Source organism: Dermacentor albipictus, chromosome 1 (assembly GCF_038994185.2).
Source record: "Dermacentor albipictus isolate Rhodes 1998 colony chromosome 1, USDA_Dalb.pri_finalv2, whole genome shotgun sequence".
Lineage (NCBI taxonomy): Eukaryota > Metazoa > Arthropoda > Arachnida > Ixodida > Ixodidae > Dermacentor > Dermacentor albipictus.
The window spans coordinates 358,875,500-358,891,809 of NC_091821.1; the positions used below are offsets into that span (position 1 = coordinate 358,875,500).

The 16,310-nt window shown below is 46.6% G+C and overlaps 2 protein-coding genes across 3 annotated transcripts; one reads left to right on the forward strand and one right to left on the reverse strand.

Annotated features, from left to right (window-relative positions):
• Positions 1-1,849: 1,849 nt before the first annotated feature.
• Positions 1,850-2,702, reverse strand: LOC139057531 (large ribosomal subunit protein mL54-like). The gene is made up of 2 exons (XM_070535921.1): positions 2,572-2,702; positions 1,850-2,462 (listed from the first exon to the last, which is right to left on the reverse strand). Exons 1-2 carry the CDS (start codon positions 2,690-2,692, stop codon positions 2,047-2,049), a joined length of 537 nt encoding a protein of 178 aa, XP_070392022.1. The 5' UTR covers positions 2,693-2,702; the 3' UTR covers positions 1,850-2,046.
• Positions 2,703-2,777: 75 nt separating this feature from the next.
• LOC139054602 (integrator complex subunit 14-like) lies at positions 2,778-16,248 on the forward strand. Of its 2 annotated transcripts, none has more exons than XM_070531841.1 (4): positions 2,778-2,791; positions 5,589-5,780; positions 13,937-14,290; positions 15,362-16,248. In XM_070531841.1, the coding sequence occupies exons 2-4, from the start codon at positions 5,592-5,594 to the stop codon at positions 16,109-16,111; spliced, it is 1,293 nt and encodes a 430-aa protein (XP_070387942.1). In that variant the 5' UTR covers positions 2,778-2,791; positions 5,589-5,591; the 3' UTR covers positions 16,112-16,248. The 2 variants fall into 2 exon arrangements, with proteins under 2 accessions (XP_070387942.1, XP_070387941.1); XM_070531840.1 differs by lacking the exon at positions 2,778-2,791 and adding an exon at positions 2,976-3,439 and having other exon boundaries at positions 5,610-5,780.
• The last annotated feature ends 62 nt before the right edge of the window (positions 16,249-16,310 follow it).

Consider the following 16,310-nt stretch of genomic DNA (forward strand, 5'->3'; position numbering starts at 1 on the left):
AGGCACGACGCCGATTTCTCGTAGGATCGATCTGCCCGCAGGCGTGCCGGACAGCCTGGTGATCTGTCCCTGTTCCTGTGCCTCCGCAATCTCGCTCAGCATGTTGTACATGCCTAATGCATCCACTCTAAGAACAGTTTACACCCTTTGGTGTGCCCCTTCTGCCACACAACAATAATCATCATCTGCCTTGATGCGTTTCCTTTCTTTATCGCTGCGAGCCCGGAACTTTCCATTAACGAACGGCACGCACGTTATCGGAAGGGGTGCTCCAAAGGGGTGTAAACTGTTCTATGCTGATAACGCACGTGCCGTTTGTTACTGGAAAGTTCCGGGCTCACAGCGATAAAGAAAGGAAACGCATCAAGGCAGATGACGATTATTGTTGTGTGGCAGAAGGGGCACGCCAAGGGTGTAAACTGTTCTTAGAGTGTCCAGTGCCTCCGTGCTCGTATGCATGGAAATACAATAACCATATCATCACCAATTACACACCCATCACATCATCAACAATTACACACCCATCACAAGAATCAGTGCTAATCGAATTAATGGCAGCAATCGTCTCCAAAGGATTAGCGATGTCAAATTTTGCTTCTGTGGACAGGCTGTGAACAATGGCTGCCATATTTTAATAGCTGCACAGTTTTTAAGCACGTATAATCGGCACATTTAAGTTTTACAAATTTTTTTGTTACTAAATTTTAGCTATGCAAAGTATTATTCATTGCCATATGGCTCTAAAAGCTAATGTAGCAAGGAATTAACAGCCAATTCCAGGCAGTTTACAATTGAAAGAATGCATGAAGATCGTAATTTCAGTAGGGCAACAAACCTGACGCATAAATGATTGCAGTGCCTTTATTACAACTTAATTTAATTTTGTACTGTTCCTAAGACAGAGTACAGCAATCAGGATTTCGCAATATCCACTTAACAATGCACAAGTCTCTTGCATGCAGGCTCCTTCTACACCAGGCTAGCATTAGCGTGCACGCAAAAGTATTTGGATCGCGAGAGCTGTGGCCAAACTGCGTCCCAGTGCTCTCTAGCAGCCTTGGGGGAAGCAAGGAATTGGATGGTGCATGTGCACAGGCCAGCAACCATAGCCATTTAACACTTCTCTGTTTCTTTATCCTTTGGTCGCAGCTTTTGTGTATAGACACTCCCCAGAGTGATGGTGCTGGTAGCACAGCTTTTCTGCATTTTGTATGCGCTACACGTCCTCATCACATGGGAATGCAGCTGTGCTGTCGCACTAGTGAATTTTTGCAGCAGAAACTGAGAATGGCACTTCGATTCATGATAGAAGCAAGACTGAAAGGTGTGAACTGGTTACGAGTGCCAGGTGGGGCATGTGTGATCAAATTTTTAGCTTCCTCCTAGAGGAACAGTGGAATGCAGTTTGGCCTAAGCTCCCTGCTTATTTAGAGGGCTTAGTTCAGTCACAGGCCCTATGTTCCAAATACTTTTCTCCACACCTGTAAAGTTTCGGTATTCGGGGTGCAGGTTCTATGAAAGAGGTCAATTTAAGTGCAATGTTGCACTGCGGTTTGTCAAAAGGTGAAGCCAAAAGCCTACTACAACACCACATGTACTACTAAAACTTGCAGGCTGTGTGCCTGGGCTTCATGTAAACAGCTCCTTCATAGATTCCTGTGCCTGTAAATTTTTCATGTAAATAGTATAGTGATGACAGGGTGCTACTAAAGTCAAACTTAATGAAGTCAAAACGTGGCAGTACGATGCTTTCAGGTGCACAAATGAATATGCAGTTAGTTGTAGATAATATTTAAGAAGTGTGTTTGAACCAGTATCTCATAAAGGAGCAAAATAATGAACTGTGCCATTTTCAGAAAAATAGACTGTAGAACACGCATTGCACAGCGTAACAAGCAAGTAATGAGTTCGTCCAACGCGTGATGCCCGTCAAGTGCGCGGAGGAAGAAATTGTCGCCACTCCGACTGCCGTACTCGGCAAAAGAACACCATAAAAATATGCCAGCAAGTTTGGCAGTAGTCTACAGCGCGCACGTTGTACAGCGATCACCAGTCGAGCCTGTTTCGTTTCAGCTGTTCCTCGTACTCGCGCAGCGGCACTCCTGGGTCGTAGTGGTACGCTGCAAGTGCGCGGAAGCGTAAAGCCTTAAGCTTTCGAATCTTCTCCTTCTCGTTGATGCGCATCTGAACTTTGGGCCTTTTACTGAGCAACCTGTTTTGGTTCAGCAGCGCTCGTCGGTGCAGAGATTCCCAGTACTCGGGAGTCTCTGGGTCCATCTCCGACAACGGCGGTGGTCCGTTCAGCGGCAGCTCCCACAGCCAGGACGGGTACGAGTCATCAGGACCGAGCTCGACGTCCTGGCCTTCCTTGAGTATGTTGCTGCCGCAGCAGAAGCGCACGAGTTTTTCTGGATCCGTTTCTACTGGTAGCTTTTTTTTCTTGGGTTGGATGCTGAGTCCCGCTGCGGCAACCGGAGATGTGCTGTTAGCATCCTACACTCAGTGCGCTCCGTAGGATTTCGCGGACGACATTTAAAGGGGAAAGAAAATGGAAGGTAAAATTATGTTTACCTGAAGCTGCTGCAGTGGCCTTTTTTGCGTAGTTTCTTGTAAGCAACTGTTGAAACGTTTGCCACGAATTTCCGTGGTATATTTTGTTACAAGACCTAAGAAGCAACGTGCAAACAGCCATGCTTTCTTTTTTTTCCAGTCTTCACTTGATCTGGCTTGTATTCGTGCGCGCTTGCTGGCATGCGTTGCTTCATGCACGGATCTACTTCCACAAAATTGGGTAGCAAACACATTTTGGTATGTTTATTCGTGCGTATTTAAAATTTATTGAGTTACTCCATCAGATTTAAACTACGGCAACTTGAACTTCACACGAAGCGCCTTATGCCACGATCACCTGTTTCACCATTATCATCATCATGATCACGAAATATGCCGGCTGCTTTGTAAACTGTGTTCTTGCCACCATAACATCAATGCCATAACTGTGCTAAACGCTTGATATGCTGTTCTTTTCCGTTGTCTTTCTTGTGACATTTTGTAGACAGTGATACTGGCACCGTTGGTACAATTTCCAATATGTACTGCACAAGCGGGTTCTGTTGGAATACGCAGTAGCTGTCTACTTTTCTTCGGATTTTCTAGTACTACAAGTCGTGAGAGTAGAGATGTCTGGGAGCTCGCTTTGCGGCGACATTCAAGATGTAAACGATCGGCTCGGCTAGTTCGGCGCTTGTGACATCCGAGAAACTTTCTGCAGTTCAACATGCCGACGGTCATCCTGCTAGATGTGTCGCTGTCCATGTGTCGACCTGTGACGACACCCGACAGCTCGGAATCGCTCCAGCTGCGCCAACTGGCCGTGCATGGCATCAATGCTTTCCTCGATCATATGGCACAGCATTGTAAACTGGAATTTTGTGCATTGGTACGTGTACGCATGTCGCTTCCACATGCGACGTGAATATTTCGGGCTTTTAAATTGTTTAACTGAATGGTGCGTCAAAGCGCCGCCGTAGTTGCCGCTTTGGTCACCGTGTAGCACTGTGCCGGGCTTTTTAACTATCAATGGGACAGTGCAAACCGTCTGCATTGGCGGTGCGTTTTTACCGCTGCATTTTTATTGTAGACTCTCAACACGTGCTGTGGCAAACGATTGAGGAAGAAGAAATCAAATCGAGCCGTTACAATTTTTCTCTGAATTTTATACAACTGAGCCTCACGTCACGTAAGGCTAGCTAACTTGTTGCTAGCGGTAGCGAGGCAGCCAAGAAATCTGAACGCGTGCTTTCGTGGCATTTTACGTCGCACGGCATGTATGCACTGGGTACTTCAAGTTGCGAGTGCAGCTGATATTTAACACTTGCACCGGACGTGGCATGACTATAAAGATCCTAATATTGAGTTTACGAAAAGCTTAGTTACATTATGGTTATATGGTTATACTTTATGGTTATATAGTGCAAAACTGGCACTGGATAAGAAGCGGATTAGGACCAAGTATGGACGACAGAGCTTGGTAAACATGTTAAAGTGCTGTCCCCTGGTTTAATTTTCAACACGATAGCGTTAAGGCTCCCGTTCAGCGAAAGACGCGGCGGTGTCCACGGCGTGTCGAAGAACCCACGTCACAGTCACGTAATTCAGTCACTCCGTACAGAGTAGAGACAACCGCGGCGTTTACTACGGCGTTGGCCACGCGAATCGCGGACGCCTTAGTAGACTCCTTTGGCGGACGGCGTACGGACGCATTGCCGGAGCTCGTTCATTAATCCATTCGTTATAAACGAATGAATGCGAGAAAACAATAGTGACTGTGTGTGAATAAAAACCACTGAAGGGAACAATTAATCTATAGCGTCATACTCTTAAAGATGCAGTTTAAGTGTCCCCCTATCTTTTTCTGTGCAGGTCCGTTCATCAAAATTCATGGGACAACAGGATTGCTTTATTTTTTTGCCTGACGCATTATCCACCAAGCAGCCTAAATATGTGGCTGGTACCTCACTTCTCAGTTTTTTTACTTGCCAGTACACTCTTTGTTCTTGTGCGAGAGCTCTTTGCTGTGCATGCTGGTGCGCTCTTGCATTAGAACGCATTCTGTGGCTGCAGTGACATTTTCTTTCTTCTTTATGCAACAAATTGCAACAATACTTGACTTGTTCTGAATGTTTGAGTGCAGTCACTGACTGCATTATCTGTAATCACGAAAAATTTAATGCATTAAGTACACATAGACAACAGAGGAATCATTGTTCAATCAATTCGAGTCATTGTTACAAGCAGTGCAATGTTAGCCCAATTTCAGCATTTGTATGGTTCACTTACTACCACTTTGTAGCAGTAGCATTTACAGGACATCTGTTTTCAGTCTGCTTGCAGAATGTTACTGTGTGCCAAGTATGTACCAACAAACCTGGTAGTGCCATTACATTTGAATATGTATCCCTTTGAAGCAGCCACAATGTGCGAGGTTCTGGTGTAGGTACAGATACACCACAGTGCACACTGTTGTTTTATTAAAAGAGGTTCAGTTTAGCTGCTTCTGGCACCTAAAGCTTCCCATTACATATCTAAGGCCCTGATGCACCGTTGATATCACATGTGTGCGGGCTCTCCATTGTCATGCTGCATTACTGGGCTGATGGACTTGTTTTTCAGAGATAGAGGCCTAATGTCAGTTGAAATAATTACAAAGTGGTCCAAATTGTAAGGAAGTGGCCAGTATAGTAATCATTTGGCTTGGTAATGACCAGCCTACTGTAAAGGCCACCCCACATTCAGCGTTTTCTGGCGTTTCGTCACCTGGCGTCGCCCGGCAACGGCACTTCATGAGGGTGACACGCTCAGCAGATCTCGCCGCCAAAGCGGCTCGATGAGTGCAGGTCAATCAGTGCTGGTTCGCATACCCCTCGTGTACATTAGGCTCGTGGGGCTGGACGCTCCCTCTGGCACCGTTCATGTGACGCCTCTGAGAGAAGCAACGCCAGAAAACCCTGGTAAAAGCGCTGAATGTGGGGCGGCCTTAATGGTGTCTGCATATTCACTTCTATCTTTACTGAGTGAAAGAAAATAAGGCTATGTCTATCATGATGCAGGTGGTGTTCTCATCACTTTGGGAACTGGTGGTGCCATTCACACGCGACACCGAGAGCATCAAGGCAGCCTTGGTGCAGATGGAGTGCCACGATCGCACAGACCTCAACCTTGGTTTGCAGGGAGCCCGACAAGTGCTCCTCGATGAATGGGGGTCTGCAATGCCAGCACAGGTTGGTGTCATGATGCCTCACTCTCTTTTGGCACGTCTTTGTGGGACACCTCGTGTGAAGAATATGGTTCATGCAACGTTTCCTTTTGCATCTAGTACATATGGTTGCACATGACCACTGCACCTTGAACTTGTGTATATAATTATGTGGTAGGCAGAAGGGCAGTGGGTTGGACTCTATGCCAACTCCGGCCAGCGTGGGGGGTGGAGTTGGTTGTTTGTGTATGGGGCTTCAAGAATTTGTTTTTGTTACATTCCATCTGCTAACGACTCCAGTGAGTTATAAGCTGTTCATACTTTTGAGGTTAGTAGAGGTTAATGGTTGGATGAACTGACATAAAGCCTGAAAACAAACATTGTTTAAAGAGAGCCAAGTATGAAACACTATGTACAGACTAAGTTGTCTTATGTCATGTAGTCCCCACAGAGGCGTCTGCGTCGGCAGGCGTTTGGTGTGTTGTGACGCGACGTACCTGAGCACACAAAGGTTGGACTCACCCGCGCCTGACCGTGTGCGGCTTAGCCATGTCCGGGGAAAAGAAGATCCTGGGTGTTGAGCCAATGCTGAGTGCTTGGGCCTTTATGGCCCCTTGGTGGAGGCAACACACCTCTTTGGCCTCGGCTTCACGTCGGTGGCACCCCCGGACTGACCCACCTGGGTGAAATCAGTGGTTGCCTTTTCCTGTCTCTCTCTCCCCAATCTTCGTCTTTTCCTCTCACTTTCAATCTTTCCGGTCTTCACTTCTCACTTCCAAATTTCTGGGCGGCAAGCATGTAATCATGTGTGGCTAACCAGTCTTGGTTATGCTGTATTTGATTATAGCAGGGATGTAGAACTGGCACATGCCAGACAATCTTGTTGTGTTCCCTCGTTGGGCTCCAGGGGGGGTGGTTCACATTTTGCTGAACAGACATCACTCTATGGCAACACAATTTCCTCCACTTCCCAATCGTGCCCTGAAAAGGGCATGCAATGAAGCAAACCTTCAAGTTTTTTGACCAAAGCAAGGAAAACGTCCCAAAGTATCATGTGATGAATAGTGAGAAAGCTGAAAAAATCTGTCCACCGAAACGATTGGACTAGGCTATAAAGCGAGCAAAATGGCTAGCGGTGGCTTGTTACTTGAGGTGTGTGATAAAGTGCAGCACAGCAAGCTTCCAAACCTTGTGACCTTTGGAGACAGTGCAATTACTATTGCTGCTCATTGATCAATAAACACAGTCCATGGGGTAGTTTCAGAACAGGATCTGTTGAAACTCACTGAGCCGGAGCTTCTCGAGGGCTGGAAGGAGCAGAATGTGACTAAAGTAAAAAGGATTAAGATAAGACATGATGACAAGGAAGTACCGACTAAGCACCTAATACTGACATTTGACAGAAGCTGCCTACCAGAATCCATAAAGACAAGATATGTGACGCTCCGTGTGAGGTCATGTGTGCCAAATCCGCGTCATTGTTTCGAGTGCCAAAGATTCAGGCTCCCAGTCGTGCTGAGGTCGGCTCACATGTGCTAAGTGCGATGCCAGTGACCATGGAGCAGAGAACTGTACCAGTGACCCTCAGTGACCCTCATTGCATCAACTGTGATGGTGGGCACCCGACATATTCTAGATCATGTCCAACCTGTAAAAAGGAAAAACAAATTATAATCCTTAAAGTCACACAGAACATCTTGTACACCAAAGTACATAGACGGTTCCTCATTGGTTTAAAGGACGCATATGCTGATGTGGCGCATGAGGGGGCTGCACCAAATCACTTTATGCCATCTGCCCGGCCCACACGGATTGGGCTATTGGCTGTGGCACCTGCCCCTGAGGCAGTAGTAGGTAAAACTACCACGTCCACTTTGCAACAGAGCTCGACGACCTTCGGGCAGTCAGGCCAGAACGTCTGCCTCGCCAGGTGAGGTCAGTAACATGAACAGCCAGCCTCCAAAGGGGGGCAACCAGCACCTCCCAGGAGGCAATGGACACAACATCGGCGCCTCTCGTGCTGAAGGAGCAGTGCGGGTCACTTGACCACTGCAAAAAGCAAAGAAAAAAGGTCAGGGGTCTAGACAAGGATCCCTGACCATTATACTATTTTTTTCCTTCACACACAGAACACTTATGTATTATTATTAGTGAATAAAGGGAAAATCAGACATCCACCCATTCATAGCAATTGCTACAAAGGAAACCCATACGAGTTCCTCGAAAGGAAAGCTTCAGAGTTGAAGAAAAATTTGTCCTCGAACCCGGGACCACCGCCTTTCCGGTGCAGCCGCTCTACCATCTGAGCTAATCAGGCGAAGTCAGGTTAATGGCAGGGCGAAGTCGAACTTCATAAAGTAATTAATAAAGGGAAAATTCCCCTTTCCACTTCCTCATTACACCAATTACACTGACCTAAAACAGCAACAACAATGCCCTCCAGATGCCCTTCAGAGAAAACTAGCCTCGGCCAATTGGAACCATTTTAAAGAATCAAGCTATTTATCATGATATTTTATCAGGGAATTTAGTATAGATGACGTGGTAGCTTATTTTACCTCTTTTATAATAGATGCCTCAGAAAAACGCACTCCAGAAGCTACCGGTAACTCATGCAAAAGGCGAGTCCCTTCATGGAATGATGAGTGCAGGAAGGCGTGAAGGAAACAAAATAAAGCATGGGGCACACTTCATCATTACCCAAATGCAGAGAATCTCATCCAATTCAAACACATAAAATCACAGGGAAGGTGTACACGAAGGCAAGGGAGGAGGGCAAGCTGGGCGAGGTTTATCTCCGGCATAAATTCGTACACACAGGAGGTGAAAATATAGAACGGGTTCAGAAGGCTTAAGGGCCAGCGAATCCATCCGCTGCCTTTGGTGAATGACCAAGGAAAAAGTCTGAACGACCAAGCCAATGTGCTTGGTGAGCACTTCAAGTGCGTTTCTAGCTCTACCCACTATTTCGAGAGTTTTCTGAAATACAAAGAAACGGAGGAACGAAAGCCACTCAACCGTAAATGTAGCACAAATAAACCTTTTGACTGGCCTTTCTGCATTGCCAAGCTGAAAGCTTCTCTAAACACATGTCAGAACTCTGCTCCAGGTCCCGACAGAGTTATGTACGAGATGATTAAACACCTTCACCGAGACACACAAATCGCACTACTCACACTCTTTAATACTCTCTGGGCAGCTTGACATCTTCCATCCTCATGGAAAGAAGCTATTGTCATCTTTGTGTTGAAACAGGGCAAAGATACTGGCTCAGTATCAGGCTATCGCCCGATAGCGCTAACAAGTTACTGCTGCAAGTTTTTCTAAAAAGTGATGTCGCTGTCTTCAGCACAACCTTGAATCGAACGAAATGCTTAGTCCATACCAACATGGATTTAGAGAAGGCCGGTCAACAACTGACCACCTCGTGCATGTTGAGGCTATTATTTGTGATGCCTTTGTCCATAGACAGTTTTGTTTTTATTGATAGTTGTTGACATGGAAAAGGCCTATGACACCACATGGTGATATGGAATCTTTCGAGACCTGTCACATATGAGCAGGGAACAAGCTGAATGTTATTGAGAGTTACCTCTCAAAACCTACATTCTGCATCAAAATAGGCAACACACTCTCACGTCCATTTACACAGGAAACTTGGGTGTGAAGATGAACACACTTCGTTACTTGCTGCCTTAAGCCATTTTCTGCTGTCTATGTAGATGACGCACAGGTTGGTTTTAAATCATGCAATTTGGCAGTCTGCGAGAGACAAATACAGCTTGGGCTGCTGAAAATATCCCAATAGTAGGGTTCATGGTGAATCCATAGAAAAACTTCTGTGTGCTTCTTTTTCAAGAGAGAGAGGTATGGTGCCTGTTCCCTCTATACCTGTGAACATTCCTATGAACAAAGAACAAACATTCTTAGGTATCACACTCGATCCGAAAGTAAGCTTCATCCCCCACATCAAATACCTCAATGCCAAGTGCCTGAAAACTATGAACATACTGAAAATACTCGCACATAAATTGGGGCAGTGACAGAAAATGCTTAATGAATCTCTGCAAAAACCTTATTCAATTGCATTTAGACTATGGGGCTACGGTGTATCAGTCTGCTACACTGAGTGCCCTAGCAAGGCTTGATCCTGTTCGTCACTTAGGCATCTGCCTGGCCACAGGAGACTTCAGAACTAGCCCAGTACAAAGCCTCTATGTAGAATCTAATGAAAATTTTCACTCCCGCTCCATCTCAAAGGTCTTACTCCAGTTTCATGTATTTCCTGAAAGCTCACTCTGTGGACACCCTTGTAACAAAACCGTAAACAATACGACTTGCGCCACACTTTTCAAAAATTGTCCAACAGTGAGAGGACCCTTTTCACTACGTATGAGGAACCTCAGCGAAGAAATGGCTGTCCCACTTCTTGAAAATCCTCTAATGGCTCCAGCCAAGCCAGTACCACCATGGCTGTGGCAGCTGATAGACTGTGACATGTGTTTTACAGAAGTTACAAAGAATGCACCAGAAATACTCATAAAAACGCACTTCTTAGAACTTCATTCAAAGTACTTATGTCAAGAATTCTGCACTGATGCATCAAAGTCGCATGCTGGCATTTCTTGTGCTGCAGTCGGCCCATCCTTTTCGGAATCTGCCTGTTTGCATCCAGAAACAAGCATTTTTATGGAGGAAGCCTACACACTATTGTCGGCTGTAAGCTGCCTCAAAGAACTAAAACTACAAAAGCGTATCATATTTACAGATTCATTAAGCGTCATCAAAACCTTAATGTCTCTACAAAAGAATAAAAATCCCGTCTTTACTGAACTATATTCAATTCTATGTGCTTTGTATGCATCTCATCAACCTATCATAACTTGCTGGGTACCTGACCAAAGAGGCATCGAGGGTAACATGCTTGCAGACTGTATAGCTACATCAGCAACTCCCAAACCAAGGAATGGTTCCTTAGCTGTCCCTGTTGTAGATTTAAAGCCTTTCCTATGCAAGAAACCAAGGGACCATTGGAAACGTACGTGGGACACTGACACACTCAACAAACTTCACATTATTAAGCCAAATGTAGGAAACTGGCCACTGCTTACAAAATTAAGACAAACTGAGGTTATTATTTGCCGTCTTGGGATAGGCCACACATATAGCACTCACCTCTACCTGTTGATCGGTGATCAGCCTCCTGTCTGCGATAAATGTGGTGATACGCCAACTGCCCTTCACATCTTGATAGAGTGTCGGGAAGTAGAAGACCAAAGAAAAAAGTACTTTGCCACTGTATGCAGACGACACATCCCCTCCACCTAGCAGTTTCTCAGCATTGAACTGCCTTTTCATATTAAGTTAGATTTATGGGTTTTGTGAGATGTTGGTACATTGCAAGCTATCAGCCTGTAGTGGCGTGACTATCACCTCCAAAGCAGGCGAAGATAGGCTTGCATGCAGGTAGCATGAGAATAGAACACGTTAGCATGCTTGGTCTGAGCGGCTGCGGTGTCGGTCGCTCCCGAGAACCAGCTGCACTATGGCTAGCCAGCCTATATAAACCGTGGCTATGGTGGCCAGCTCTTTACGCCGCCTCCCACAAATTGGTGACCCGGACGACCAAGCCCAGTGTCGGTGCACCAACTCTATCAAGGCGAGGGACGTGGCCTCACGCAGTTTGGCAGATGTCCCTCAGTTCTAGGGTGTCTGGGAACTCTTAAATTGACATGACAGACATCTGATTCATCCAGCTGGATAGCCACTTCCTTCTCAACAAGGTTCCAGGCCCCAGCTACATTACAGGCTCCAGTTGCCACCTCCTTGCCCTGACTTCTACGATGACTTGCAGGCGGCCGTCCTTGGTCACTATGTCACCTCGAGCGCTCAGTCACAACTGCTCTCGCCATTTGAACCATCGCGTCATTCCGCGTTTTATCCCACATCACCTTCATCCATACGTGCTGATCGTCAGCATGGACCGGTCCTAGCATCAGACCGCTACTGGGTTCGTGAGCCTCCTCCCCAGCTCAAAAGGCAGCTGCATGACGACTCTTTCCAAAGAATTCACTGGGCCAAATGTATGTGCTTTCAGCTATTCTACGGCTCACCACTCTCCTTCCTTGGACGTTCCCGCAAGCTGTCTGCTTTTTGTTTGGAGGCACTTCACTTATCACCGATACAGAGGCTCTCCCACCGGCTCCACTAGGCGCAAATTTCACTCTTGCAGGCATGGCCGTGCCACATGTACAACCTTCATGATGCATTCAGCGACCGCTGCAATCCTGATGCTATCGGCATTCGAGATTTCACCACTAGCAGCAGCAGGCGAGCCTTCCGATATTCTGTGCTCATGTCTTTTGTGGATGCATGGCCTACCAAAGTTTTACAAGAGCCAGCTCTGCCATCTGGTTTCTTCAGCTCAAGAATCACTTCTCTATCAACAACATGAGGGACCAACACTTGCGCTATCTCCACACAAGTCTCAAGCTGCCAGACGGTCTACTTTTGGAGCTCTGACTTCTACAGGCCTGGGCATCTACGAGAACCTGCAGCAGGTCGCAATTTCGCACTACGTATCACTGTAGCTGTGCCTTGCTCACAAACTGTGCTACTAGTGCTGCCTGGTACATCTCTCTGATTGTGGGAACCCTACACTACCAACGACGACACCATCTGCACACTTTACCTGGACTTTACCATTGGACTTTATTTCAGCCGCACTTCACACCAGGAGGGGGGGCCCTATAGCGGTGTAACGTGCAGGTAGCAGGAGAATAGAACACACTAGTGCGCTCGACCTGAGCGGCTGCGGTTTCGGACGCTCCCGAGATCCCGCTGCACCATAGCTGGCCGGCCTAAATGAACTGCGGCTACGGTGGCTACCTCTTCGCGCAACCTCCGATAAATTGGTGACCCAGACGACCATACCCTGCCTTCCCACAAGCCCCAAGGATTTGTAGCACATCTTCTCACTAGAGGCTGCTGCTGCGATAGCATGTTGTAAAGCATGTGCCTCCCAGTCCTTGCGTTCAAGGGCTCACTGGTGAGGTACGAGTGCTACTCTCACTCACACGTTTACAGCATTATCCCTTTGTAATGAAACTTTTATGGTCATCACTAGTGGTTATCCTTAAGTTTATTTATTCTATTATTATTATTGTTATCATCATCACCATCATCATCATTATTTATTCTATTATTCTACTGATTATCCTTACAGAATGCAGCTTTCGTGTTGATACTAGTATACATCATCAGTCATTACCATAATTTTATTATACATATTGATTTTACGCACTTTACAGCGACTGTTTTAAGGCCCTTTTGCAGCTACACCTCATCTACCTCTTGCAGTTCATTACTACATTACCAACTCATTAACACTAGCCTGGCACTTTCTGGCCATACTTTGCCCTTGCGCCATAAAACCTTATATTGACACATATACTTACCTTTATCGGGCAACCACGTTTCGCAGCCTAACAAATGTAATCGCACAGCGTGGGACGCGCCTGTATGTATCCGAAGTTTCTGGAACGTTATCGATGCTTCTATCCGCTGTCTGTTGTCGCCGAACGTTATGTTATCTGATTTCATCACCTGACGCGAATGGTGTAGAACTTTGTGGAAGGCACGCGGGTCTGAACGATTAGTCTGGAACATTCGATGACTGCTCTATAAAAGCCGACGCGCTTGACCCACTGATCAGATTTTCGACGATCGCCGACCGTGTTCGCCGCTATCGTTGTGCTATAAGTGTAGCCTGTTTTGTGGGCACAGGTTCGCCCAATAAAGGTTAGTTTTGTCTATCACAGTATTGCTACTGTGTTCTTAACGTCACCGCCACGTGACAATATCATCATCACCATCATGTCAAGCAGCTTGTATCATACTTTGATAGATGTCTTTTTACGCCATAGGCAGACCAGCTTGGGATAGAGAAAATTGCAACATTAGGCCACAGTGTTAAGCCAAATAGAGTTGACTTGCAATATAATGAACATAATGTATCTGATAGTCAGTCATATCTATGTTCTAAAATTAATTTTTCTTGCGAAGTCTTGTATGCTGCTTATATAACGAAGGTATTTTTTTGTATTGGACATGACTTCATTATAACAAAGTTTGACTGTAATTGCACAGCACAGTTATGTGACCTGATTTTGTTTTACACAGGTAATTCTTGTCACCGATGGTGCCCTTAGTGGCTGGCGGGGATCAGAGGATGGTGGTCCAGGACGGCTACACGCTGTCTGCCTGCACCCTGCAACTGGCGCGCCACCCCCAGCTCTTGGTCCTCTGGGGCGCCTAGCTCAGCGAATGGGCGGCCGTCTGTTCCTGCCCGAAGGAGGCCTGTCAATCCGTAGTGTGCAGCAAGCTTTTCTGAATTTGGCGCAGGCACAGTACGCACCTTTTCATGGCGTGCTGCGTTGTGGCCAGCTCTGGTCCAGTGTTAGCCTCTGTCCACCGCCAGAACCCCAAAAGAGACCACAGGACTTTGGCTGGGCCCAGCCATCAACGACCATCCAGGTAATTGTGTGCTGAGGATGTAGACACATTGGTGCAACTTCAGGAATAGTATTCTAAGCATATGCTGTGAACTGCATCATGTTGTCTCACTGACTGGCTCCTACAAGGCTATGGGCAACCAGCAGTGAAACTTCGCATGCCAACAGCAGCACCGTAACACGCAGCATGGCAAGCGGAGGAAACAATTTACCTAGTACATACTGCGATTTCACATCTCATCTTGAGGCATGTGTGACCAGCTTCTGACTTGGTTGGACCCTGTTGTGCTAGAATATAGGAGCACATGTGCTCCTCAAAATGTGTGTGACCATGGGCAGAGCTTATCTGGACGCATTAGCTAAAGCAGACGATACAGGTACACATTTGTTATCATTCACAATGCCATGTCATTTTCACGGCCTCTACTAGGTGGACGGTGTCAGCATATTTTAGTTTTTACACTCAAACTGCCATAGCACCTCCTGGCCGGTGGTGCTTGCCCATAGCCTCATAGTAGTGTGACAGAATGATGCAGCGAGACAACATAGGAGTGAGGCAACATCATATAGTGAGACAGCCTGATGGAGACTAGCTCATATGAACAAAGCCCATGCTGCAAATTAGACTACATGGCTTTATAGAATTCATTCTGTATGATGGTTTAACCTGGCAATGAGTTTACCATGTATGCCTGGATAATGTCATTCACCTGCATTGGTGATATAAGTGATAGCAAGGCCTTTAACCTGATTTTGCTTCTTACAAGGAGCATCTCTAGGCAGAATGCTAAAGCTGCAGAGGGATTTGAACGAATGTCATTGTAACAAAAAATGTTGCTTTCGTGTACATGCCAAAAACAACAGTGCAGCCTATGGGAGACTGCCATAAACTGCAGCTTCTGCAGTAAAAGGCATTTGGTCATCTAACTGTCCAGTCACCTTGTAGCAGAGTGACTGCCACCTGCAATCCTTATACATTCTAGAGATAAATCTCACTTTTGGCATAACTGGCAATCCACATGTGAATCTACATGGCATGCGTGTAGAACAGTGCTATTTTTGTAACATGTTAAATCTTATTGTCACTGTTCAGGTTTGCGGCTTCCTTGGGCTGCAACAAGTGGCTAATCCACCAACTCTGTCCCGTCACTTGGTGCTCCCTGCACCAGGCCCTGAAGAGGCAAGACCCACTGAACCCAAGGAAGGAGGACGTACAGGCGAAGAAGAAGAAGACGGTGACGAAGGCAAACAACCATCTTTCTGTGTCTTGTTGCACGGGAGCCTCAAGGTTGAAGGCATGGTGGCCCTATGCCAGATAGGACAGGACTGGTACGGCATGCTCTACTCCTGGGCCGACAGCAAGAAAAAGTCAAATCTTATGCTGTCCACCTTTGAGCCAGGGCTCGATGCAGTGCCGTGGCTTGGCAAGTTGGACCATTTGGGACCGCAGGCACTGGCTCCTCTGGGGAGTGAAGCACTTCCTGTTAAGTCAAACGACAAGCACAGCTACTCACATAACTCGGTCGTGTGGATCCGCCAGTCTGACCTGCAGGCAGACATCCAGAAGATTCTGCGGCATGCAAGGAAGCTGCCAGAAAAGACGGCAAACTTCTATAAGGAATTGAACCGACTGCGGCGCGCTGCACTCTCGCTTGGATTTCATGAGCTTTTGGAAGGCATGGCCACAATTCTAGAGCGAGAGTGCACACTGCTGCCAGGCTCGGCTCATCCGGATGCTGCCCTGCAGCTGAGCCATGCGTCGTCATTCTTGAGGGGCCCCAGCTGCAAGGACTACACAGCGGCGTTGACACCACTGCGAACCAAGTTCTCTTCTCAAGACTGATCATCGAAAAGTACTGTAGAGAGACATTCGTACGGGTGAAGGCAGCTGATGTACCCATGTCACACATGTACTTTCGATGACAGTTGAAACCGGTGACCTCCTGTTAGTTCTTTCAAGAAAGATTTTCCTCAACAGAGGCACTAGTTGTTTGTTTCAGTAGTTGTTGAATGTATATGTGTATGACACAGGTATGACGTGC